Source organism: Phyllostomus hastatus, unplaced genomic scaffold (genome assembly GCF_019186645.2).
Source record: "Phyllostomus hastatus isolate PE091 unplaced genomic scaffold, TTU_PhHast_1.1 phas_contig_64, whole genome shotgun sequence".
NCBI lineage: Eukaryota > Metazoa > Chordata > Mammalia > Chiroptera > Phyllostomidae > Phyllostomus > Phyllostomus hastatus.
In genome coordinates, this window is record NW_025333928.1 from 12,018,083 (window position 1) to 12,043,591 (window position 25,509).

Here is a 25,509-nt window from a genome sequence, read left to right on the forward strand (position 1 = left end):
GCCCGGGCAGCTGTGAGATGTGCACCTGCGTGTGCGACCTTGGTTTAGGTCACTAGTTGGGAGAAACCTGGTGAAGGGCAGCAGATAGCCTCCAGCCTCCATATAGGGTCTCACTCTGTGCCTCAGTTTCTCCTTTGCACCCAGGGTTGGTGTCAGGGTTCTGTCCCTTAACACCCAGATGATGGGGCAGGTGCAGGGGTGTAGAGGGCTCGGCACCCTGGCGGCAGTGGGGGGATAGGGTGCAGCCTCCCCTCCTGCTTTCCCTTGGCCATCTACCAGCCTCCTGCATCAACCCTTAACTGCCTGTCCCACGTGGTTCGAGCACGTCAGCATGCTGGTCATCATGCTCAACTGCGTCACCCTGGGCATGTTCCGGCCTTGTGAGGACGTCAAATGCCGCTCAGAGCGCTGCAGCATCCTGGAGGTGGGGGCCTGGGCAGGTGGGGGCGGGGCTGGCCCGCTTGCCATGGATGACCCTTGGGGACACCCCCTCCCGGTATGTGGAGGGCGTAGGTCCCACTCTCAGGCCCTCCTCCTGCCAGGCCTTCGATGACTTCATCTTCGCTTTCTTCGCTGTGGAGATGGTCATTAAGATGGTCGCTCTGGGGCTGTTCGGGCAGAAGTGCTACCTGGGTGACACGTGGAACAGGCTGGACTTCTTCATCGTCATGGCAGGGTACAGCTCCACACCACCCGCAGCCCTGCCCTGCTCGGCCAGGGCTGGCCTGGGGCTGTAGCTCCTGAAGCAGCCTCTTGTCTGACCAGGCCTGGCTGGGAGCCCCCCCCCCGCTCCACAGGTGGCTCTGGGACCCCCAGGGAGAGGGATAGAACAGGTGCACTCCAGAGGGCTCTGAGCTGTCCCTGGGAGGCGGGAGGCCAGTATGGCCTATGTCCGCTGGACACTTGTCCTGGGGACCCCTGTGCTAGCACGGCGATGGTGTGATGGACATGGGATGTCCAGGAGGGCAAGGGAGTGCCCAGTGGTGACTCAGGGTCATGCCCCTCCTGCCTCAGGACCCCGCCTGGCTGGGCGCACGGCTTGGGGACCAGCTCTCCAGCATGTGGTCACCTGCCCACCACCTCAGCCTCCCTCCCTCTCCCCCTCCCCCAGCATGATGGAGTACTCTCTGGATGGACACAATGTGAGCCTCTCAGCCATCCGAACAGTGCGTGTGCTGCGGCCCCTCCGCGCCATCAACCGTGTGCCCAGTAAGTGACCATCCCTCCCCGGCATGGAGCAGGCTTCATGGAACAGCCCTGAGAGCTCTCCAGGGCCTGTTGGGACACAGGACCAGGATGCCACATTGCCTTGGTTTCTGGACACTGTGGCTCCAGCACTGGAGGAGGGACTGTGGTCCCTGAGCATTTGCCACTTTTTCTGGGAAGGAGAGAGCAGACCCTGACCGAGCTGGGGTGTGATGGGCAGGCTTCGGGGGACCCTGGCCACCCTGAAACTCAGACCCTTCACCTGCGCAGCATGGAGGGTGGTACTGGGTGAGGGGGCTGCTCAGGCCCTGGTGGCTTTTTCGGCCCATCAGGGAGGCATGGAGAAGCTTCTGGGAAGTTATGTGGCAGCTTATTGGGAAGATGGCTTGTCCTCACACTAGTCACCTGCCCACACGGGATGATTCGGGATCTTTCGGTGTTTTCAGAGTGTTCAGCGCTGTGGCTGAATTTGGGGAGGGGGCAGTGCCCATGTGAGGCTGTAGTGTATACATGGGAGGGGAGGGCGGGTGCTCTGTGTGTACTATGCAGCTGTGTACACAGCCTTCTGGTTGCCTGGCCTGGGTCCTGGTGGCCTTGCCACCCAAGTCCAGGTTGTTAGGACTTGTCCTCCAGCCCTCTCTGAGAAGTCACATACCCCCCAGGGCTGGGGCCATCAACTCCACAGAAAGGCAGGTGGGTCAGGGTTGTGCTATGGGAAACCCCCACCCCGCCTCCCTCCAGGGCAGGGCTCTGCTCCCCAAGCCCATACCGGCTGCAATGCCTCTAGGTTCCCCAGCGTGGAGGCAGACCAAAGCCCATTTGCTGGCGGCCCCTAAGGCTGCACCTCTGTGCCGGAGCTAGGATCGCTGGACTCACGACCAGACCTGGGGCCTGAGCAGGGCATGGTTCTGGCCATCGTCCAGAGGGAAGAGGGTTGCACCTGGCCAGCAGCCTTGTTCCCCTTGCTGTGGGCCTGACCCAGAGGCATCATTACCTCTCAGTGTCTGCTGGACATGGTGCATGTTCCCCAGATTAGCTGCCCTACCCATCTGTGAGCAGTGGGAGGGGCTGGGGGCGCAGGGCACACTCCAGAAGGCTCCCGTGCTGACTCCGACCCTACCCCTCGCAGGCATGCGCATCCTGGTCACACTGCTGCTGGACACCCTGCCCATGCTGGGGAATGTGCTCCTGCTCTGCTTCTTCGTCTTCTTCATTTTTGGCATCGTGGGCGTCCAGCTGTGGGCCGGCCTGCTGCGAAATCGCTGCTTCCTGGACAGCACCTTTGCCAGGTGCGAGGCCACACCCACCAGCAAGTCCCGCTCCCTCCACGGTTCCTCTGAGTGGCCAGCCCCCTGCAGGCTCCGCCCCCAGGGGCTCACCCTTCCCAAATGCCTCTAGCTTGGGCCCAGGGTTCTGGCTTCTGGGTCTTTGTCTCTTTATCTTTGTTTTTATGTCTGTTTTTGTCTCTCGTTTTCTGTCTCTCTGTGTCTGTACCTATTTTCTGCTTCTTTATCTTCTCTCACTGCTTCTTTGTGTCCCCCACTGTCTCTCCCTCATGCTCCTTTCGGGCTCTCTGTCCTCGTGCCCCGCCCCGGGCCTCCCGCCCCCAGGAACAACAACCTCACCTTCCTGCGGCCGTACTATCAGACCGAGGAGGGCGACGAGAACCCCTTCATCTGCTCCTCACACCGAGACAACGGGATGCAGAAGTGCTCGCACATCCCCAGCCGCCGTGAGCTGCGCGTGGAGTGCACCCTGGGCTGGGAGGCCTACGGGCAGCCGCAGGCCGAGGGCGTGAGCGGCACCGGCCACAACGCCTGCATCAACTGGAACCAGTACTACAACGTCTGCCGCTCTGGCGACTCCAACCCCCACAACGGTGCCATCAACTTCGACAACATTGGCTACGCCTGGATCGCCATCTTCCAGGTGGGCTTCCACTCTGGACGGCAGGGCCCCGTCGTTGCCGGTCCTGCTGGGTGCCGAGTGCGCAGGGCCGTGAGGAGGGGTGGTGTTTGCCTGCCCCGCCAGCCCCATGTCTGGACCCCGAGGGGACGTAGACCCGCTGAGCTGCGGATGCCACCCTCCCGGGGCTGGGCCATCTGTGTGCCTAGCCACCTGCCCCCACACAGGTGATCACGCTGGAAGGCTGGGTGGACATCATGTACTACGTCATGGACGCCCACTCCTTCTACAACTTCATCTACTTCATTCTGCTCATCATCGTGAGTACTGGGCGTGGGACGTGTCCCAGTTGGCAGGGCAAGACTTCTAGGGCCGTGGGTGTTGGTAGGTGGAGGTGCCTCTGAGTTGCCACAGTTAATCTCAGAGCCGTAAGCTCCTCGGTAGATGTCGTCCTGGCCCCCAGGGTCCATTCGTGAGCCTGCTTGTGCCCCCGTCTCATGCCATCCCAGCCTCTACTCGCCCTCGGGGGCCCCGGCGTTGGCCGAGCTACAGGGCGGGGGCTGCGGAGACCCAGGGCTGCCCTTGGGCTGCTGGGCAGACAGGTGGGGCCCGTGATGGGGCTTCCATGCAGTCCTCAGTGGGGGGGTCCGGGAGGGTGGAGGAGGACCGAAGCCGCCCAGGCATGGGTGGTAGGCAAGCATGCACTTCCAGGGGGCCTCAGACCCCAGGCTCTCCCAGGGCCGGATCCTGTCTGGAAGTTGCACAAGAGTCGGGACTCTGCACACAAACCCCCAGGAATAGCCCTCCCTCCCCAGTGCGTGTGACCCCAGGTGTGTCCCTCGCCTAATGCAGCCAGGGTCTGCGAAGACCCAGCAGTGCACAGAAGAAGCAGACAGCCGTCCTTGTCTCAGACGATCCTCACGAGCAGAGGAGAGTTTCCCATGGTGACCGCGTCACAGAGGAAGGGCTGACTAGAAAGGGAAGGGTGGCTGTAGTTGAGAGGGTCTCATCAAGGACAGACCTGAGGAGGAGGGGGCGAGCCTCACAGATGATGGGAAGGAGGGTCTCCCCATGTGTCCTCCATCTGTCCCCAAATAGATGAGAAGCACCTACTATATACCACCTGTCCCGGAAGCTGGGCTCAGCAGGGGTCCCACCCATGGTGGGGTGCTCCCGCTGGCCACACTCAAAGCCATACCCTTGGCCCCCGGAATGGGCGGCGCTCAGTAGGACTCAGTGTCTCTCTCATGAGGGACTGAGTCACTGTTGTTTAGACACCACAGCCACTGCCCGGCCTCCGGGGCAGATGGGTCTCCGTGTCCCCTCTTCCCCAGTTCCCTGGGGCACACAGCCTGGTGAGCAAGGCCCCGGACAGGCTGTTGGAAGGCTCAACACCGCCCGCCCGCCACAGGTGGGCTCCTTCTTCATGATCAACCTGTGCCTGGTGGTGATCGCTACGCAGTTCTCAGAGACGAAGCAGCGGGAGAACCAGCTGATGCGGGAGCAGCGCGCCCGCTACCTGTCGGACGACAGCACACTGGCCAGCTTCTCAGAGCCGGGCAGCTGCTACGAGGAGTTGCTCAAGTACGTGGGCCACATCTGCCGCAAAGTCAAGCGGCGTGGCCTACGCCTCTGTGCGCGCTGGCAGAGCCGCTGGTGCAAGAAGGTGGACCCCAGCAGCACCCTGCACAGCCAGGGCCCCGGGCACCGGCCACGGCGGGCGGACAGGCATGCGGCCTCCATTCACCATCTGGTCTACCACCACCACCACCACCACCACCACCACTACCACTTTAGCCACGGCAGCCCCCGGCGGCCTGGCCCCGACCCAGGTGCTGCAGACACGAGGCTGGTACGGGCCAGAGCGCTGCCCTCACCGCCCTTGGCCAGCCCCGGACCCCTGGACACCGAGTCGGTGCACAGCGTGTACCACGCAGACTGCCACGTGGAAGGACCTCAGGAGAGGTCCCAGGGGGTGCAGGCTCCGGCCACTGCCGCTGGCCTCAAGCTGGCCATGGGCCTGGGTGCCATGAATTACCCCACCATCCTGCCCTCAGCAGCTGGTGGCAGCAAAGGTGGTGCCAGCCCTGGGCCCAAGGGGAAGCGGGCCAGTAGGCCACCAGGAGCTGGAGGTCACAGCTCCCTCAGCCTGAGCAGCCATGACCCCTATGAGAAGATCCAGCATTTGGTTGGGGAATATGGTAAGGACCCCAGCTTCGCCCTGCTGGGATTGGGATGGGACCCAGGCATGTTGTCCCCGCCTGTGTGCCTTCCAGGGAGGCCCTGCTCTTTTTTTTTCCGCCTTGGAAGAGGGGAGGGCCTCGGGTACCTCGCACTCTGACACTGCAGGGACAGGACAGACTTGGGTACCCATTCCATCCCCACTGTAGCAGCCCCAAGCAGCCATTGGCCTAGTGGACTGTGAGCCTTTGCTACATCGACGAGACAATTCTGAAGCTGGCAGAGCATTGCCCCCACTTGGCTCTGAGGAGGATTGTCTGCCTGTGTTCATGGCCTGGCGCCTTCTCCTGAGGAGGGGCCGGATCCCTTCTGGATGGGGAGACTGAGGCAGGGGGATGGGGAGGAGTCAAGGGTACAGTGCCTTTAAAGGTTGAGGAAGGGGGCCAGGCGCCCCTCACCATCCCCCCACCTGGGGCCTCTGCTTCATCCCCCTCGGACTTGTGGTTGAAGGAGAGACTGGGCCCCGTGCAGGCTGCAAGGCCCTCCCACGTGGTGCACGCAAGTGTCTAGACCACTAGACCACGGTGCCCCTGGGACACATAGGGTGTGTGCTGGGGCCATTGTGCGTGTCCTCACGCCTCGTGCCCAGCGTGTGAGAGGCTCTGGCCACGTGGGCCCCTGAGTACCAGTGAGTCGAAGCCGCAGCTTCACATGCAGAGTGTGCCTGGGCCCCGGACACCGAGCTCAAGGAAATGGCACACAGCGCTCCTCGGCCACTCCCGCGCTTGATCTGTGGTAGAGTGGTGATGGGTGACACGTGTCAGGTTACATGCAGTGTCGAAGTTAATTTCACCTGCTTAGCATGGCTGCTAAAAAGTAGCTCACATCACATTTCTGGATGGTGACGTCCTAGGACAGATGAGCTTCTCTGCCCCTCCGTGTCCCTGCCCCTGTATGTGAGCGGAGCACACCTCTACAGGGTGTCCACGAGTGTGCCCAGGTGTGTCCCTGGGTGTGCACGTGCATGGCTGGATGTGCATGTGAGTGTGTTCAGGGGTGTGTATGACCCCAGGTATGAGTGTGGCCAGGTGTGCGCTGTTCACCCTACACCAGCCTCGATGTGGGCACGGGTCCCAGGCACTTGCGGGTGTGACTGCTGAGTGGCCTGATCCTGCTTGTGCCCTTCGCCACTTAGGACTGGGCCGGGCCCCCAGCCACCTGTCGGGCCTGAGTGTGCCCTGCCCCCTGCCCAGCCCCCAGTCGGGCACGCTGACCTGCGAGCTGAAGGACTGTCCGTACTGCACCGGCGCCCTGGGAGACCCCGAGTGGGAGTTCAGCGACTCCGAGAGCGCAGGCTCCGAAGGCAACGCGGTCTACGAGTTCACGCAGGACCTGCGGCACGGGGACCGCCGCGACCCCATGCAGCCGACCCCGACGGCAGACACGCCGGCCCAGGGCGGTGTGCGGAGGTGCGCGCAGCCGCAGGCGGCCTCTGGCCAGCGAGGCGGGCTCGTCCGCGGGTGGTCCGTCGTCAGCGGCAAGCTGCGCAGGATCGTGGACAGCAAGTACTTCAACCGTGGCATCATGGCGGCCATCCTCACCAACACGCTGAGCATGGGCATCGAGTACCACGAGCAGGTGGGCGGGCACAGGGGCACTTGCCCTTCATGTGAGTTGGGACCGTCGTCGTGACCCCTGGGGAACACGTTCCTTCTGTGTCTCAAGGTGTCAGCCTCTGGGGGACTCGCAGTGGGGCTGTGGAGGGTGGGTGATGTTGGAGCCGGATGATTTTTATCAGTTACTCAACAAACGCTCATCTTTCCTCCTTGGGCTGGGTCTCTGCTAAGTTTGGAACACAGAGACACCATGGCTCCTGCTGCGAGGTTTTCTCCATCTGGGGAGGGGGGTTGAGACCACCAAAGACCCAGAGGCAGCAGGGGGCTGAGGGTGTTCATCAGGTCATCTGGTGGCTCTTCTCAGGAGGGGATCCTCAGCCCCGTCCTTGCAGAGATAGACCCCCCTTACGTGAGCCAGACCTACTGGCAGCACCTGCTGGGGAGCCCCCCGGTGGCTCCCCCGGAAGAGGTGGTGGTGTGGAGTGGTCCCAGGAGGAGCACTGGCATGGTGCCCAGCCCCCGCCCCTGGATGCTGCACCCAGAACACCATCCCTGGACAGGGCCACACCTGCAGGGGGCGGCAGCCAGGTCTGGTAGGGGGTGGTACCCTCTTGGGACCAAGGCCTGTTCACTTTTAGCAATCAAATGAACTTCCCATCTTGTACCTGTCCGTCTGTTTAAGTCATCAAAGCCATTTTCTTTCATCCTGGAGCAGTTTAGGAGAAATCAAGCAGTGTCAGCTGAAAGCAGGTCCTGTGTGGGAGGTTCTTTTTGTGAGGGGGAGACGCAGGGCAGGGGCAGCAGCCGACCTCAAGGGACCCCTGGTGTGAGAGAGCCTGCACCACACAGGCACACACACACACACACGGGTGCATAGTCATACATATCCACACGGGCACACACAGGCATACAGCCACACATGTCTACACTGCCACATGGGCACACGGACACAGCCATGCATGTCCACACAGGCACACAGCCATACATGTCCACACTGCTACATGGGCATGCACACAGGCACACAGCTGTACATGTCCACATGTATACATACACGCGGCTCGCCCATGCAGATATGGGCATGTGTACAGACACGTGGTTGGCTGTGCACACATCCACCATGTGCAGTATGTCTGCAGGTAGCACATATGCAAGTCACACTGGCACAGGCATGTGCATGTGAGCACACACAGGCAGGTTAGAACGTCCCCAGTAAGGATGGGCCTCTGGGGCCTTCTGCCAGCCAAGAAGGGTAAGGTCTCCAGAGACCAGAGCGGCTTTCGGAGGCACCACCCTTGATGTCTGTGCCCCCAGCACCCCCATCCTGGCCCCAAGCACAGGTGCTCCAGGCCCTGTCCCCATGGCCTGTCCTTCGTGGCCCAGGGGGTCTCTCGGGCCCCAGGGCTCACATAGGCCGGGGCAAGTCAGAGACAGTGATGGCGGGGAGGCTGCTGGGTCAGGGTTCTGCTGGAAGGGACATCCCTGGGGCCTAGCTCCCTTCTGCAGACAGCAGCCAGTTAGGTTCTTGAGGTGCCCACTGTAGCCTCTGAGCCCTTGGCTCCTTGATGCAGCCTTACTTGCTCCCCGTCAGTGGGGATAGTGACTCTTCTGCCCTGATGGTCCCTCTGCTGCCCACAGCCGGATGAGCTGACCAATGCCCTGGAGATCAGCAACATCGTGTTCACCAGCATGTTCGCCCTAGAGATGCTGCTGAAGCTGCTGGCCTGCGGCCCGCTGGGCTACATCCGGAACCCTTACAACATTTTTGACAGTATCATCGTGGTCATCAGGTAGGTCCCTTTTCCCACCCTTGCCACGAGGTCCTGGGAGGTTCCAGTGTCAGGGAGCAGAGCCCCCCTCAGAGGGAGAGGCACTGCTGGTGCCTTTTCTGGTGGGCTACAGAGATGGGAGTTCGGGTGAGCTCCCTCGCTGGGACCGAGCCCCTCTCAGCAGGCACTGTGGGGCACGCACAGTTAGGTCAGCTGCATGTTTCTAGAACCTATTGGAGCTGTTCCCTGCAGGAACAGAGTAGGTGCTCAGTGGCCCTTCAACCTCCTGGCTGGCCTCTGCTTAGGCCTCGGCCCTTGCAGGGAACGTCAGCTCACCTCTGGGGTGTCTGTTGCAGCAAAGTCCATATAGAAGGGAGCAGGTGAATCGGGGGGGAAATTCCTTCTCCCCCAGGTGGAAGTGGGGCCCTTGGGAGTCAGAGAGCCCCTGCCCTAACTGGGAGGGGTTTGAACAAGAGTGGATGAGCCAGGCACGGCTATGAAACGTGTGGGACAGGAAAGCTCTCAACCAAGAAGCTTCTGTTGGGGCCAAAGCCAGGGATGGCAGCTGGTTAGGTGGCTTTGGAGTTGTTGCCACAGCCCCTCAGCCCCCTGGGTGCCCTGATGCAGCTAGACCTGCTGCTCATCATGGGGTTGAGTGCAGGCCACAGTGGCTCCCGGGCTGGCATTCCTGCTTCCAGGAAGAGGAAGTTCAGAGTCAGGGTAGGTGTGGAGAACCGCAGTCAGAGAACAGCACCTTCTGACCCTTGGCCTGGCCCACAGTGTCTGGGAGATCATCGGGCAGGCGGACGGTGGCCTGTCGGTGCTGCGGACCTTCCGGCTGCTGAGGGTGCTGAAGCTGGTGCGCTTCATGCCCGCACTGCGGCGCCAGCTGGTGGTGCTCATGAAGACCATGGACAACGTGGCCACCTTCTGCATGCTGCTCATGCTCTTCATCTTCATCTTCAGGTGGGCCCTGACCCCCACAGAGGAGGACCCCTTCCCACTATACTGGCTTTGGGGGCCTGGGCTGTAGGGGCAGCCAGGAGCCTCAAAAGGTTCTGCAGAAGCTCAGTGGCTGGTTCCTTCATCCTAACAGAACTGATTGGGTGCTTTCCATATGCAGGCTTGAGGCACGTGGGGCCTTCGGCTGGGCTGAGCTCTCATGGACTCACAGCTTAGCGGGGGGGCGGGGGGACCTCTGGGTGGGAAGGCTGGGGACTGAATGGAGGATTGCAGAAGGTGTGGGGACAGCCAGGCTGGAGTGCGTTTGCTGAGCACCTGCTGTGCCGGCCTGGCCGTGACTCGGGCCCCAGAAAGGCCGGGGTGGAGGACAGCCCAGGCAGGCTCAGGGAGATGGGCATCCCAGGCCCCAGCCACTGCTGGCCTCTGGTTGTCCCTTTCTCCCCTGGCCTTGGTCTTCCCACCATGGACGTGGGTGCCGGGGGTGCAGCGGGGAGAAGCGCAGAGGAGCAGCTGCTCGGTGTGCAGGGGACGAGGCAGAGCGGCTCCCCTGCCTCACTGCCCTGTGCCCCTTCTCTCTCCACTCACCACACCCCTGCCTCTCACCCTCAGCATCCTGGGCATGCACCTCTTTGGCTGCAAGTTCAGCCTAAAGACAGACACTGGAGACACGGTCCCTGATAGAAAGAACTTTGACTCTTTGCTGTGGGCCATTGTCACCGTGTTCCAGGTAAAGCATGGGTGGGGACTGTCCCCTGATACAAATGTCGCTAGAGGGGAGCCACAGCCTGCTCGAGTGCGTGTCTTGGGCTGTGCAAGGCTCTGGCCACGGTAGGGACAGTGGCTCCGCCCCCTGGGATGCTGGGCACGTGTACTGGCTGGTGCAGAGCTTCTGTCCCAGGTGGGGTTAACCCCACCACCCCTCTTCTCCCCACCACGTCATCCCGGCCTCGGGCCCGGGGCCCCACGCCCCCCTTCTCCTCCAGATCCTCACCCAGGAAGACTGGAACGTCGTGCTCTACAACGGCATGGCCTCCACCTCCTCCTGGGCTGCCCTCTACTTCGTGGCCCTGATGACCTTCGGCAACTATGTGCTCTTCAACCTGCTGGTGGCCATCCTGGTGGAGGGCTTCCAGGCGGAGGTGAGGGGGACTTCCGGGAGGCGGGACCCCAGCACATTAGGTGAGACTTGTGCACAGACTGACACGGAGAGACCCCACCGTCCTCTCACTTTACCTGCCGGGCCTCTCAGCACAGCCAGTGCCACCTCTCTGAGCTCCCTGTGGGGAGCTCCACAAGGGGCTGCTTGGCACAGGTGGCTGCCACCCAAGGGGAACCTCACACATGCCTTCTGCTCTGTGGGACACAGGGAGACGCCAACAGATCTGATACAGACGAAGACAAAACATCCACCCACTTGGAAGAGGATTTCGACAAGTTCAGAGACCACAGAGCCTCAGGTGTGTAGGGGGATGGCGGGGCGATGCCTGCCCTGGCCTGGCAGAGAGGGGACTCCCTTGGGTGAGTGCTGTGGGGGCAGATTCCCCTTCCCGAGAGCCCTGTAGGCACTGGTGGCCCCTTCCCCTCCAGAGATGAAGATGTACTCCCTGGCCATGACCCCCAACGGGCACCTGGAGGGCCGAGGCAGCCTGCCACCTCCTGTCATCATGCATACGGCGGCAACACCCATGCCCACCCCCAAGAGCTCCCCCAACCTGGACACAGCCCATAGTCTCCTGGACTCACGGCGGGGCAGCAGCAGCTCCGTGGACCCCCCGCTGGGGGACCAGAAGTCTCTGGTGGGTACTGTCTCCTGGCCCAGCCTCAGGGCACCTTTGGGCCTTCCCCAAAGATGAGGGAGGGCTCCACGCCCCCGCCCCTGCCACCCCTCGAGTTCCCTCCTGAGCCCCTGGCCCCGAGCGCTTGCTCTCCGTGAACAGAGCCGGAGTCACCGTGTGTATGGGAGGGGCGCAGAGACTGGCCTCGGACACGCACGTTTGACCTGTTTTCTCTGGTAAAGTGTTGGGCGGAAGTTTATCTTCCCAGTTACAATAAAAGATAAAAGGTAGCAGAGCAAGATCAGAAGGAAAAACAGGAAAGAGGTGGCAAAAAGGCATAAAAACAGCACGTGAATCATGACAGCGGCCCAGGAAGGGCTCCCTGAGTCGGGACCAGCAGTGTCCCGTGGGGACTTCCCACACGAGGCAGGAAGTGCCTGCCGTCCCCAGGGACGTGGCCACAGTGGCTTTTCAGAAGGGCCCAGGAGGGGTGGGCAGAGCAAGCCACGCTGACAGGAGAAGGGCTGTGGGGTGAGACACGGAGGAAGTCTTCCTGCGGGGAGCAGGAAGGGCTGCCCCGGTGAGCCTGGGGTGGGCCCGGCGCCTCGGCAGCGAGACGCGGTGCAGCCCTGCGGGCGGTGGGCAGGGACGGTGTAGCAGGGTTAAGTCAGTGCGTGCTGGACCCGGGAGGGGACAGGAACACCGACAGAGAGGACGGATGCCGTGGCAGGGTAAGTCCCTCGATCGATGTCGATCTACCTCGTAGGACGGTGGCCGAACTTCTTTTCATAAGGCCGTGGTCTGCCAGTTAGAAACTGATTTGGAGCGCACCCCAGAGATCAAGGTCAGCTGTGGCAGTGTCCGAGGATGGCCAGTGGCTGGTCCCAGGCCCGCCGATGGCCTGCGCCCGCTCTCCGGGAGACCTGCCCCATAACACTTGCTGGCTGTGTCTCCTGCTCACTGTTAGCCTGCTCTGCAACTCGGGCTCGGGTCCGAGGAATAGCTGTTTGCTGCCTCCCCCTAGCAGGGTGGTCTGCACTCGCAAATCTTACTCACAGGTGTCAGTGCTGGTGGTGGTCAACATGTAAATCCCACCTTGGGGTGCCCCGGTGGGAAAGGCTCCTGTGGCTGGGTGCTCTGGAGCCTGGGGTGTTTCGGGGTGCTTGGGGACTGGACCACCTCTCTCCTCCCCCCTCCCCTGCAGCCCAGCCTCCGCAGCTCACCCTGTGCCCACTGGGGCCCCAACAGTGCCTGGAGCAGCCGGCGCTCAAGCTGGAACAGCCTGGGTCGTGCACCCAGCCTCAAGCGCCGGAGCCAGTGCGGGGAGCGGGAGTCCCTGCTGTCTGGCGAGGGCAAGGGCAGCACAGACGAGGAGGCCGAGGATGGCCGGCCCAAGGTGGCGGCCTCGCCCTGCTCTCGCACCACCCCGCTGCGGCGTGCTGAGTCCCTGGACCACCGCAGCGCTCGGGACGTGCAGCTCCTGCGACCAGCCACTCTGCTGCCCACCAAGCTCCATGACTGCAATGGGCAGATGCTGGCCCTGCCCAGCGAGTTCTTCCTGCGAATAGATGGTCACAAGGAGGACCTGGCCGACTTGGACGACGATGTGGAGGACGTGAGTGGGCATTGGGGCCCATGCCTCCCTCCTGTCACGGGCTGGTCCCCAGAGCAGACCCCGCACAGCACTCATGGGGGCGATCCCAAGAGGAAGGGGAGGAAGTGGACAAGCTGAGCAGGCCTTGACCCAGGTGATGGGTCCCGGTTGATCCTCAGGAGAGCAGGAGCAGGATTAGCCCCAGGGCTGGCTCCACCTCCAGCTCAGGGCAGTTCTGAGCCCTGAGTTTTCAGCCACAGGTGGGCCTTCAAGGGGGAGGAGAAGAGGGAGGGCCACCTTCTCGGTGAGGCACTCACTCCATTCCCCAGGCCAGTTCCACAGGCAGAGGGCTGTCAGGCATGGGGGGTCTCTGTGGGTGGGAATCTGAGAACGTCCACTCAGCTGGCCCCGCGGATGCCAGCCTGGGTCACTCACCCAGTGCCTGTGTGAGGAGGGTGAGCTGGGACAACTGGGACCCCAAGAGTGTGAGGGGCAGGGCTGGGAGAGTCTGGGGTGGGCCTGAGAGTCTGCCCCCTCTCCCCAGAGCTGTTGCTCACGCCTGCGCAAGGTGCTGGAGCCTTACAAGCCTCAGTGGTGTCGGAGCCGTGAGTCCTGGGCACTGTACCTTTTCTCCCCGCAGAACAGGTAAGGAGTGCCTGGGTGGGGGAAGCACAGCCCTTCTCAGTCCTCGAGTGCCTGGCCGTCAGGGAGCTCCCGGGCCTCGGGGTCTCCCGCCTGCCGTCTGAGGACTGAGGGGAAGCAAGGGCTTCGGCAAGGCTGTCCCCGACCCCTCACCCAGGACCCCTGGCCCCCCAGGTTCCGTGCCTCCTGCCAGAAAATCATCGCTCATAAGATGTTTGATCACATTGTCTTGGTTTTCATCTTCCTCAACTGTATCACCATTGCCCTGGAGAGGCCGGACATCGACCCAGGAAGCACCGTGAGGCCCCCTTTTTCCTTTTGGGGAGGGGAGGGGTCTCTTGGGTGCAGCTCGCCCCTCCCACCACCCTGTCTCTGCAGGAACGTGTCTTCCTCAGCATCTCCAACTACATCTTCACGGCGATCTTCGTGGCTGAGATGATGGTGAAGGTACCGGCATATCCGGGAGAGACCTGGGGTCTGTCCTCTGGCCTTACACCCCCCACCCCACCCAGCAGCCCCACCTGCTGTGCCCTCGTCCCCCACCCCGTCTGCTGCAGCACCTCACACCTGGGCTCTTCCTCCCCTGCACCGGGACAGGTGGTGGCCCTAGGCCTGGTCTCAGGTGACCACGCCTACCTGCAGAGCAGCTGGAATGTGCTGGATGGGCTGCTAGTCCTTGTGTCTCTTGTCGACATCATCGTGGCCATGGCCTCCGCTGGCGGTGCCAAGATCCTCGGCATCCTGCGTGTATTGCGCCTGTTACGGACGCTCCGGCCTCTGAGGTGGGCGGGGGGCGGGGCGCTGGGCCCGGCAAGGAGGCAGAGACAAATGAGGCGGAGGTGGGGCTGGGATTCGGCAGCATCGCTGTGTGGGCTGCACCCTCTGCACAGGGGCCGCCCCCTTGGGGTACCCAACAGCAGGCCCCTCCGCCCTGTGCAGGGTCATCAGCCGTGCTCCTGGCCTCAAGCTGGTGGTGGAGACCCTGATATCATCCCTTAGGCCCATCGGCAATATTGTCCTGATCTGCTGTGCCTTCTTCATCATCTTCGGCATCTTGGGGGTGCAGGTGGGCAGCCCCGCTTGTTCGTGGGTGTCCTGTGCGAGAGACAGTGGCCTGTGGTCAACAGCCACTGGGTGGCCCCAGGAAGGCCCAGCCTTGCCCCTCACCCTGCTGCCCAGGAGGCCCCTTGTGGGGGCTGGTGGACTGGGGGGCACAGGGTCGACCCTCTGGATGACCGCCTGCCCCGTCAGCTCTTCAAGGGCAAGTTCTACTACTGCGAGGGCGCTGATACCCGGAACATATCCACCAGGGCAGAGTGTCGGGCGGCCCACTATCGCTGGGTGCGGCGCAAGTACAACTTCGACAACCTGGGCCAGGTGGGTGGGGTGAGGGTGGGCGGGAGGGGAGGGCAAAGGAGCGGGTTGAGGGCAGGGCTGGATTTGGAGCGCCTGAGGTCTGTACCTCAGGTGATCCTCAGTGGCCTCGTCCTAGTCTCCTGACAAAAGAGAAGGGGGGGGGCCGCAGGGCTCTGGTGCCATGGGTGGAGCAGCGTGGGAGGCCTGTGGGGGTGCCCCAGGAAGGAGGCGGTGAGGAGTAACCGCCCTTGCTGTGGCCCCACAGGCGCTGATGTCCCTGTTCGTGCTGTCCTCCAAGGACGGCTGGGTGAACATCATGTATGACGGGCTGGACGCTGTGGGCATAGACCAGCAGGTGCGGACAGGCTGTGGGCAGCCGGGCCCTCCAAGAGCACCCTTTGGGTATCCTCTGGATTATCTTGGAGAACCTCCAAGATGCCGTCTTTGATCCCTGAGAACTTGCAGACAGTTCCATGTCACGGGGGCCCTTCTCTGGCCCTGCAGGCTGCAGCACCACGGGGCCCTGGGGGGTGCGGCTGTCCCCAGGCAGGACCCTCGGGCAGTGAGGACCCACACATCCTCATGTGTTGCAGCCGGTGCCCAACCACAACCCCTGGATGCTGCTCTACTTCATCTCCTTCCTGCTCATTGTCAGTTTCTTCGTGCTCAACATGTTTGTGGGTGTCGTGGTGGAGAACTTCCACAAGTGCCGGCAGCACCAGGAGGCCGAGGAGGCTCGGCGGCGTGAGGAGAAGCGGCAGCGACGCCTGGAAAGGAAACGCAGGAGTAAGGCACTCCTGGTGGCGGTGGCGGGTCGGTGCCTGCGTGCCCATGGTAGGGCAGCGGGCAGCAAGGCAGTGGGAGCCAGCCAAGTGACAGGCTTTGAGGCTGGGTCTCGCTTACACTTGTGTGCAGTGGGCACCCAAAGCCCCCTACCTGGCGCTGCTCCCATGGGCCTCCCAGCCCTGGCCTCACCGAATGGCTCTGCACTCTGCCTGCCTTGCCTGGGCCTACGTGGTGGCTGGGGCCTCAAGGAGAGGCCAGGCAGAGGAGGGCAGCTGCAGCAAGAGGCAGGGGGCCCCTCCCAAGAAGCATAGGAGATGAATGAGACTCCCATTTCTCTCCCCCATCACTGCTGAGGAGGGCTCACGCCCATGCATTCTCATGCCATGGGGCGGGAAATAAGCCAAGCTGTCTGAGAGAGAGAGGGACTTAGAGAGACCCTACCCAGCTTGGGAACAAGGAGGGCTTCCTGCAGGAGAGGGCCGCTGAGTGTCCTGCCCACTGCGGCCAGCTCAGACCATCTCCTTGTCTTTCCAGGCACTTTGCCCAACCCAGGTACCTGCCCCTCACCCCGCATGCCTAAGCCCCTTGCTTCTGCCAGCCCCTGCATGGGGCTGCAGGCTGGCCTGGCCTCTGCCCCCTGCCACTGCCATGTGGAAGGGCGAACATCACAGGCGGATGCCAGGCCTGCTGGGGTCTGCTGCAGGGTGGGCATGGGACAGCTAGGGTTGGGCGCCAGGCATCAGTGGGAGGAAGGGTTATCCACTCGCCTGCCTGGTGTCCACGCTGCTGCTTGCAAGCTCATGTGTGACCCTCTGCCTGGCTTGTATGCCTGTCTGCGTCCCTGCCCTGCTCTGAGATGCCTGTCAGCCTGTGGCCGCTCCGTGTCTTCAGTGCTGGCTCGGCCCTGCTGGCCACCAGCCCCCTTGGCTGCGTGAGCTGAGCCTCCCTCTTTAGTGACTGCATGCCAGACCCAGGAGCATGAGAGTCCCAGGTCAGGGTCAGTTGCATTGGCCCTGGCCTCCCAGGCCCTGGGACAACCAGAGCTCTCACCCTCTGGCCCACAGCCGCGCATGACTCTATGGCTGAGGCAGGTCCTCACGTGCAGTGGTGGCAGCTGTGTCCTCACCCAGTGGGAGCTCAGTGGGTACTGATAGGCCTTAAAGAGGTTACTGCAGGGAGAGCATGTAGTGCAGACAGGCCAGTTGGTGAATGCATGACCCCCAGGTGATGGCCATCAGATGGACCACAAGCGTGGCAAACCCCAAACAAGAGGCAGTGGTCACTGGTCCCTCAGAGGACTAGGACAGGAGGGACTCTGGGCCTGGTGGCCGGAGAACAGCTCATGCCCAGACTGGGAGATGGTGGGAGGGGAGAAAGATCCCATCTGCCCACCCCTCATCATCTAGGTGTCTCTGAACCCTGATGCCAGCCCAGGAGAGCACCCCAAGTCCCCAGCTTGGGAGCTCCTGGCAGGGCAGGGTCTGCGCAGGGCCCCAGGGCAGAGCCAGGTGCAGTCTCAGCTTCCAGGCCTTCTCCTGGCACCGCCCTGAGGCCACAGCTCCTGAAGCCAAGGGGCCTGGCGGGTGGCCTGCCCCAGAGGCCCACTCACGCCTCCCCTCCTGCCTTCCCATCTGGCAGCAGGAGCCAGACTCACAGGGAGCCCCTTCTTATCCAGAATAGACTACCCTTCGTAAGAGAAATCCCCTCTTTCACAGTCCTGACAACCCCTCGCATCTGAGCCTGGGGCTCCCCCACAGCCCCACCCCTGTCATCTAGCCCTGGTCACAGGCGCCCTCTCCCTGCAGAGGCCCAGCGCCGGCCCTACTACGCCGACTACTCGCCCACCCGCCGCTCCATCCACTCGCTGTGCACCAGCCACTACCTCGACCTTTTCATCACCTTCATCATCGGGGTCAACGTCATCACCATGTCCATGGAGCACTACAACCAGCCCAAGGTGGGGCTCGGGGTGCGAAGCCCTGCCCGCCCCCCCTCCAGGACCAGTGTGGGAGATGAGCCCCGGGAGGGCCATGGGTGAGGTCCGGCACCCAGCGGGTGGCCTGGATCAGGAGGTGCTACCCTGAGCACTGGGGGGTGGGATCCTAAATCTGCAGGCCTGGGTGAGCCCTCACTGGGGTTTAGTCCTCTTCTTAACGTCAGCTGAAGCTCTCAGGACCACCTGCCCCGGAGGGTCCTCCCTACACCTCGAGTGGCTCCATCTTGAAACTGGCTGTTGAAGTGTCCCATGAATCCAACTTCTCGGGCTGTGGATACCACAGTCCAGGAAAAAGCCAGACAGGAAGGGCTGACAGGAGACAGGCGGGCAAGAATGGTCAGCTTTTTATTTTGCTCCAATTACATCTGCATTGCCATCATTTCATTAAAGACAGGGCATCCCCCTGCCCCCCACCACGGGAAGGGAGGGGTCTCGGGGCATCAGAGCCTTTGAGTCTGAACCTACTCAGCTTTTTGGGAAGCTGAGCTCCAGCTAGCATGGGCCGGCCCTGCTCCAGGCTGTGGGTAGGGCCTGGTTAAGGCAAGGCCAGGAGTCTGGGCTCAAAGGGGCAGGTTCTTCTCACCTGAGGGCTGTTCCCAAAGAGGTGCAAGGGCTAGTCGAGGGGATGCCTCCCAGACGTGGCGCAGGCACACGCACACAGTAAGTGCTAGACAGCGGGGTCTCAGACAGACTTGTCCTCTGCTTGTAGGCACTCAGATTGGTACAGGAGAGAGATGGGGCAGGGCGACCAGAACCCAGGCGCTGGAGGGCCGAGTGCCATGGGGCGGGGGGGAGGAGGAGGGGCAGTCTAGGCAGGGTGGCCTCTGCAGCCTGACGCTCTGCCCCCAGTCACTGGACGAGGCCCTCAAGTATTGCAACTACGTGTTCACCATTGTCTTCGTCTTTGAGGCTGTGCTGAAGCTGGTGGCATTTGGGTTCCGAAGATTCTTCAAGGACAGGTATGTGGGGTGGGGCTACCTGGCACCCTGAAAGACCCATGGAGCTCTTGGGGAGGGGGCAGGTGGGAGCCACAGCCTTCCTCTCCCGTGGTCCCAGCCTCCTGTCTGCAAAGGTGAGGGTGCTGAGCGGAGGTGTGGGATGCGCCCCGTGGGTGACACCAGGATGCTCCCAGGGTGACGGGGAGGGGATGCCTGTTGCTCTAAAGGGCAAGTAGGGAAAGGAAGCAGCATGGCACTGAGCCCAGCCGGCCACCCAGGTGGAACCAGCTGGACCTGGCCATCGTGCTGCTGTCCATCATGGGCATCACGCTGGAGGAGATCGAGATGAGCGCCGCCCTGCCCATCAACCCCACTATCATCCGCATCATGCGCGTGCTCCGCATCGCCCGAGGTAGACACCCACAGGGGCCCCAGGACGGCCGCAGCCTCCTTCCTCACCATGCCCCAAGGCCTCAGCAGGTGGCTGTGCTGGGGGCGGACTGTCAGGGACGGGTGGTCCTGGGGCCCAGCCAGCTGGGGGGTCGGACTGGCCCGGGCGCCCGTCTGTCTCTAACACGCGGCTCTTGGCCCTAGTGCTGAAGCTGCTCAAGATGGCCACAGGCATGCGGGCCCTGCTGGACACAGTGGTTCAAGCCCTGCCTCAGGTAGCTGCACAGCGGCCCCAGCGGGGGGGTGGGGGTGGGGGCGGGGGGCACTACAGACGCCACGGAGAAGATACGGCTGCAGGGAGGGCCTCGTTCACTGTCATTCATTCGGTCACTCGTGGGGTCATAGGCACTTGTGAAAACCACGTGTGTCCCCCCACGTGTGCAGGGAATGATGGCTGTGCTGGGAGGGAAACGGCTGTCTGCCTCCTGGGCCTCCGTCTTTCGGGGGGAGACTGAGAACCAGTGCCGGCCTGCCCTGGCACAGTGCTGGACACAGTGGGGTTCGGGCAGAGAGCAAAGAAGGTAGCCAAGGTGGGCTTGTCTCAGTTCCGAAGACCCCGCCGAAGGCTCAGGTGCTGGCTGAAGACCTCTTCTTTTGGAGCTAATTCAGGCCCTGTGTCCTCACTTCCTGTCAGTAGTCCCCACCCTGACCTTTTGTGGCCGCTTGAGCTGGAAGAAACCCTTTGTCTCGTCTGGGCAGTATCCAGTTTTTCTGCCAACCCATCCTGTTCAGCCATGTGTCCATCTGCCCACGGTTCTAACCCTTTTAGCCAGCCCTCCACCCATGTGTCCGTCTGTCCGTTTTCTAGCCAGCACTCATGCCACAGCTTCGTGCCCACCTGACACCCTGTCTCTCCATCACCTACTCACCCTTGTGCCTGTCCACACACCCGTCGACCACGTGCCCAGCAGCCCTCCGTGTGCGCCCTCCTTCCGCCAGTCCCACTTCCCCTTCCCAGCGTCCCTCAGCCCTGACTTGCATTCCCCAAGGTCCTTCGTGCCTGCCTGGTGTCTGGAAGTAACAGGAGGGGAGGGAAGCCTGGGCCCGGCCGTGTCCCAGAGTCTGGGGCGTGGGAGGCATGTGAAGACAAGGCGCCCTGCCTGGAGGGCAGCACCGGGAGGATGGGTCGGCGAGGTTCGTGGCAGAGCCTTGGACAGAGGTCACTCGGGCTGCAGAGCTTGGCTTTGGCCTTCCTGTGGGAACCCTGAGGCTGGAGGCCAGCCCTACACAGAGTCTGTCAGAGCCTTTGGAGGCCACCTGGGCCCTGGAGGCAGGGGTGGCCCTGGGCGCAGAGTGGGTGTGAGAGGCAGAGGAGGGACCTTGAGCAGTTACACAGGACAAAGAGCCCCCAGATACCGTGGAAGCTCCAGGGCTGGGTTGCCGGGGGAGGGTTAAGAACAAAGCTTCAAGGCCAACTCTGGGAAGTTGACCTCCTGCCAGGGGTAAGGATGGCTGGGAGGGCACCAGGTGCTGAGTGCACAGCAGGCAGAATTGAGGCCTGACTTGGTTCTGCTTCTCTCCTGTGTAGGTAGGGAACCTCGGCCTACTTTTCATGCTCCTGTTTTTTATCTATGCTGCCCTGGGAGTGGAGCTGTTCGGGAGGCTCGGTGAGTGCGGTCCAGGAAAGCTCAGCCTCATCCACACGCGTAGCCGCAGGCGGCTCAGGACACTACAGGCCGTGGCAGGGCCCCTGCTCCCTCAGCCCTTCACTACACAGGCGAACGTGATTGGGCGCACGTAGGAGCATCTGCGCGCACACAAGTGTGGGGCCGCACCTGTGCCACACCTGTGACACACCCCACCAGACGTGCACAGGGACCCATATACGTACTCAGGCCCTGGTGAGGGAGGCAGAGCCGCGAGGGAGCCTGAGTGCGTGCACGCGGCACACACACATCGCCCCGGTCTGCGTGTGGCCTCCAGGGGACAGAGGCCGCAGCGAGTCCTTTTTCATGGTCGCCCAGGGTTTCCTTGAGCCAGTCGGGGCAGAGGGAGGGCAGGAGGGGACCCTGTCTGGCAGCCTGGTTCCTGTAGGGTGCCCCTCCCTTCCGTGCCAGGTCTTCTGCACACTTGGTGTTACCGAACACTCAGTGGTTCCAGGAGCCACCAGTGGGCCTGCCTGTGAGGGGGCAGAGGTGGTAGTTTGGGGCCTACCCAGAGGGGTCCCTGGGACCCAGCAGCTGATGCTCAAGACCCCAGGCCTGAGTCCCAGCCCCTGGCCCAGCCTCATGCTCCGAGATGGCCCCATCGCTGAGGGTGCGCTCACCTGAGAGGGGCCCTAGGGAGCAGTCAGTGCGCGTCCTGGGGCTGAGCCAGAGCCGGCCGGCACCGAGGGCCTGGCCTGCCCCATCTAGACCTGGAACAAGCAGGGCTTCCGGCAGCCCCCATGCCAAGAAAGAGGAGGCACCCCTCCCCCTGATTTTGAAGAGATGTGCCTCCCGCAGGTGCCACCTGCCGGGGATGCCTGAGTTAGGCCGAGGCCCAGTGCCCAGAGGAGCACGACTGCCCCGGGGCAGGGCCCATGGCTCACCCCAGGGCCTCCCAGGCTCAAGAGCGCCCTGCCCCCACGGTGCAGCTCACCACCAGGGTCTCTGCCCTGCAGAGTGCAGCGAGGACAACCCGTGTGAGGGCCTGAGCAGGCACGCCACCTTCTCCAACTTCGGCATGGCCTTTCTCACGCTGTTCCGCGTGTCCACAGGGGACAACTGGAACGGGATCATGAAGGTACTAGCCCAGGCCAGGTGGGCGGAGAGGCGGGGTCAGCCTGCGCCCTCCTGCAGCCGCCCCTCTGCCCTCAGGACACTCTGCGGGAGTGTGCGCGTGAGGACAAGCACTGCCTGACCTACCTGCCGGCCATCTCGCCCATCTACTTTGTGACCTTCGTGCTGGTGGCCCAGTTTGTGCTGGTCAACGTGGTGGTGGCCGTGCTCATGAAGCACCTGGAGGAGAGCAACAAGGAGGCCCGCGAGGATGCCGAGCTGGACGCCGAGTTGGAGCTGGAGCTGGCACAGGGGTCCCCCGCTCGTCCCAGGCCCACGGCCCCGCAGGGCCCGGGCACTGGGCCCGACGCTCCCAACTTGCCCGTTGCTCGAAAGGTGTCCGTGTCTAGGATGCTCTCACTGCCCAATGACAGCTACATGTTCCGGCCCGTGGCACCAGCCTCAGCCCCGCACCCACACCCGCTGCAGGAGGTGGAAATGGAGACCTACGTGGGCAGCACTCCCTCTGGTATGGCCCATGGAGGCAGCTGGAGGACTTGGGCAGGTGGGAGGCCGTGGGCAGGAGGACTCAGGCAGGTGGGAAGACTCAGGGCAGGCGACAGCTGCCTGGTTTAGACACCTTCCTGCCCCAGGCTTGGTCACCTTTGAGCACTCACCACCTGTGGAGTCCTGCGCCTCCCTCCAGGTCTCGTCAGCTTCGTCTTCCCCTGCAAGAAGCAGCAACACCCTCCTCACCCTGCCCCCTCGAGGCACAGCTCACTCCCCCAGCTTTAGCCGCCTGCTCTGCAGACAGGTAGGAGAAGCTCCCTACAGGGCCTCAGGGGTATCCTTTCCAGGGGGACACTGAGGAAAGGGGGTGCTTTGTCACTGGAGCCTGTGATGACAGAGTTCCCAGCCACCAGGAAGGACCACATCCCCTCTTTGGGCGGCAACCTTAGTCCTTCACGGCACCCCAGCAGCCGGTCCTGTGGGCCTCGCCCACACCCACAGACCACCCCCGCATCCTCAGGGCATGACACTGGGCTGGTGGCGCGCAAGGTTGCCTCAGCCTCACCCTGTGCCCAGCAGGATTTCCAGGCTCCAGCTCTCCACTCCTCACGACCCTTCCTTGTCATGACCTGCATGGATGGTTGGCACCCTCATGCAGGGCGGTTCCCAGGGTGGTGTGGGTGGGGCTGTGACATCCATACCAGGGGCACTCAGCTCTGCCTTACCCTGGGCCCCAACCTCAGGGCTTTGAGTGCCTGTGGGCCCACGTGGGGAGGGGTCTCTGGCCCTGGCTGCTGGTTGGGCTCTGCCTGGTCTGACCTGACTCTGTGCCCTTGCAGGAGGCCGTGCACACCAACTCCCTGGAAACACAGGTTGAAGGCTCTGGAGACTGCAGCCTGAGCTTGGGGGAGCCTGGCGGGAAGACCCCCTCGAGGCAGGTGTCCTTGGCGGACTCCCTACAGTCCCCGCCCCTCTCCCCGAGGCTCCCCAGTGTCCATACCCGAAAGCACACTTCTGGACCGTGCTGCATCTCCAGTCGGCCTCCAGCCACAGGTGGGGAGGAGACGGAGGCCCCAGACCCAGCCGACGAGGAGGTCTGCCACATCACCAGTTCAGCCCGGAGCCCCTTGCCTGAAGCCCACGGCGTGGCGGGTGGCGAGCCAGACCTGTGCAGGCTCTACAGTGTGGACACCCAGGCCTTGTTGGACCAGCCCAGCCTGGCCGACTTGCACCGGCAGCACTCAGTGGAGCCGGACGGAGGGGCCAGCCAGGCAGAGACTGGCGAGGTGAAGGTTCAAGCCTTGGAGGCTGAGCCAGCCCTGGGGGCACGCAGGAAGAAGAAGATGAGCCCCCCGTGCATCTCTGTAGACCCCCCCACGGAGGACGAGGGTGCGGCCTGGCCCCCTGCAGCGGAGGGTGGCAGTACCACCTTGCGGCGGAGAACCCCATCCTGTGAGCCCATGGAGGGTGTGGGGGTAGACCCTGCCACCAAGGGGGAGCGGTGGGGCCCCGTTTCCTGCCGTGGGGAGCACCTGACCGTCCCCAGCTTTGCCTCTGAGCTGCTGGCCCCTGGCCCCGTTGGGGACCTGTTCTTGGACAGTGGCCACAGGGTGGCCCAGGGACCCAGAGCTTCCTCAGGGGTCCCATCTCCTGCTGAACCCCACAAAACAGAGTCTCCTGTGCTCTCTATCAACCCTCCAGAGAAGGGGCAGGGGCTATACCTCAAAGTCCCCCAGAGCCCCCCGAAGAAAGTGGGGTCACCTTCAGCCAATCCCACAGCGGGTGACAGTGTGGACGAGCCTGTGTAGCTGGGGGCATGATGCCACACAGGCTTGGCGCTGGGGTGGGATGTACTCGGTGGGGCGGTGGCCCTGGGCGGGGCCCTGCATGGACCCCATGTCGGGCCCCACCTGGGGCCGAGGAGCCAGGAGAAACTTGCCCAGGGAGAGGGAGGCAGATGCTCTTCTGGGCAAAATGGAACAAGGTTAGCTCCTTGGACTGCGGGCCTCCGCCCACCCATTCAGGTCCGGGTTTTCCCGAGTCCCGCCGCTGTGGTCTGAGACTGCCCGCAGCCCTGGCGGCAGTCCCTGAACGAGAGAGAGCTGCGTTCGTGGGACCAGGACTAGGAAGTGACCAAAAGGAAGAAGGCAGAGGTCGCCTAGCACATCCCCGTCTTCACGTCCACTTGTTTTTATAGGGAACACACACAGGGCGCTCGTGCCCTCGAGGGTGGCAGCTCGGCCCCTGAGGCCCCTGCAGCCACGCTTCACCACAGCTCACGGCCTGAGCTCCATCGCTTTGTCCCGCCCTCGTCACTGTCACTCCACCTCCCCTTCCAGGCCCGTCCCCACCATCCCGTCCAGAAAACACCCGTTGACTCTGGTCTCCCTGAAACACCGCGTTACCAGGGAGTGGGAGCCGTGCAATAAGAACCGCCCCCAGTGCCCGCGCCCCCGAAGGCCATCTTGGGGTCTAGGAGGCGCTGTGCCCACTGAGGCCCCTTTGTTTCATTTTGTTTCTTTTATAAATTCAGGTTAAACATTGCAATAATCTGATGCAGAAAATTCAGCTCAAAGGGAAGGAGGACAGAGCAAAGCAGAATAAATACTAACTTATTTAAACAAGTTGGATGACAATCAGAATCAGTCCCTCATGAGTGGGCGGCACGCCTGGGTGATGACAGCCAACACTGGGGTTTCAGGGTCCCCTCCTAAGCACCTGCTCCACAGTGCCTCTGGCCCCCCACTCAGGCAGACCCACATCCTGAGAGTTTTTCGGCAGGAAAAGTTGAACCCGTCATAGCAAGTCCACGTGGCATCATTGACATGCTGGAGAAACCACCACATCTGACCACACGGGAAGTTGTTTTTGCCAGAGCTCCTGGCTGAGACAGGAGAGACCCACCCTCACAGGGAGCTGGGCAGTCAGCCTAGGGCTACAAAGTGCGCCCGACTCTAGCAGTCTCCCTGCCCTGAGGTCTTCAACCCTCAGGCCCTGACCTTGCCCCACATCCTTCCGGCTTCTCAGGGACCAAGCTTTCCCTGCAGCCACATGAGCCTCTTGTCCTTGAAACCTGGTCTTGGGGGGTTTCTCAGAGTCCCTCCTCCAGGCCTGGGCTGAGTTTGG

General features: G+C 62.8%; 1 protein-coding gene across 3 annotated transcripts; it reads left to right on the top strand.

Annotated features, from left to right (window-relative positions):
• The first annotated feature begins 309 nt into the window (after positions 1–309).
• On the top strand, positions 310–25,007 carry CACNA1H (calcium voltage-gated channel subunit alpha1 H). Of its 3 annotated transcripts, none has more exons than XM_045848971.1 (33): positions 310–424; positions 543–676; positions 1,112–1,209; positions 2,336–2,495; positions 2,817–3,135; positions 3,339–3,431; positions 4,523–5,312; positions 6,488–6,930; positions 8,544–8,695; positions 9,455–9,640; positions 10,247–10,364; positions 10,621–10,776; positions 11,004–11,094; positions 11,225–11,433; positions 12,617–13,027; positions 13,551–13,651; positions 13,823–13,946; positions 14,027–14,095; positions 14,246–14,430; positions 14,588–14,714; positions 14,900–15,025; positions 15,270–15,359; positions 15,598–15,790; positions 16,325–16,342; positions 17,596–17,747; positions 18,636–18,745; positions 19,003–19,136; positions 19,319–19,389; positions 20,703–20,781; positions 21,777–21,898; positions 21,973–22,402; positions 22,527–22,687; positions 23,223–25,007. In XM_045848971.1, the coding sequence occupies exons 1-33, from the start codon at positions 332–334 to the stop codon at positions 24,189–24,191; spliced, it is 6,714 nt and encodes a 2,237-aa protein (XP_045704927.1). In that variant the 5' UTR covers positions 310–331; the 3' UTR covers positions 24,192–25,007. The 3 variants fall into 3 exon arrangements, with proteins under 3 accessions (XP_045704927.1, XP_045704929.1, XP_045704928.1); XM_045848973.1 differs by having other exon boundaries at positions 14,648–14,714; XM_045848972.1 differs by lacking the exon at positions 16,325–16,342.
• The last annotated feature ends 502 nt before the right edge of the window (positions 25,008–25,509 follow it).

Excerpts from the sequence above, each read along its gene's own strand:
- CACNA1H (XM_045848971.1), top strand. The coding sequence starts at position 332 with ATGCTGGTCATCATGCTCAACTGCGTCACCCTGGGCATGTTCCGGCCT. Across the intron at positions 6,931-8,543 it reads GCATCGAGTACCACGAGCAG|CCGGATGAGCTGACCAATGC; the intron begins GTGGGCGGGCAC and ends TGCTGCCCACAG. Across the intron at positions 13,652-13,822 it reads CTTTTCTCCCCGCAGAACAG|GTTCCGTGCCTCCTGCCAGA; the intron begins GTAAGGAGTGCC and ends CTGGCCCCCCAG.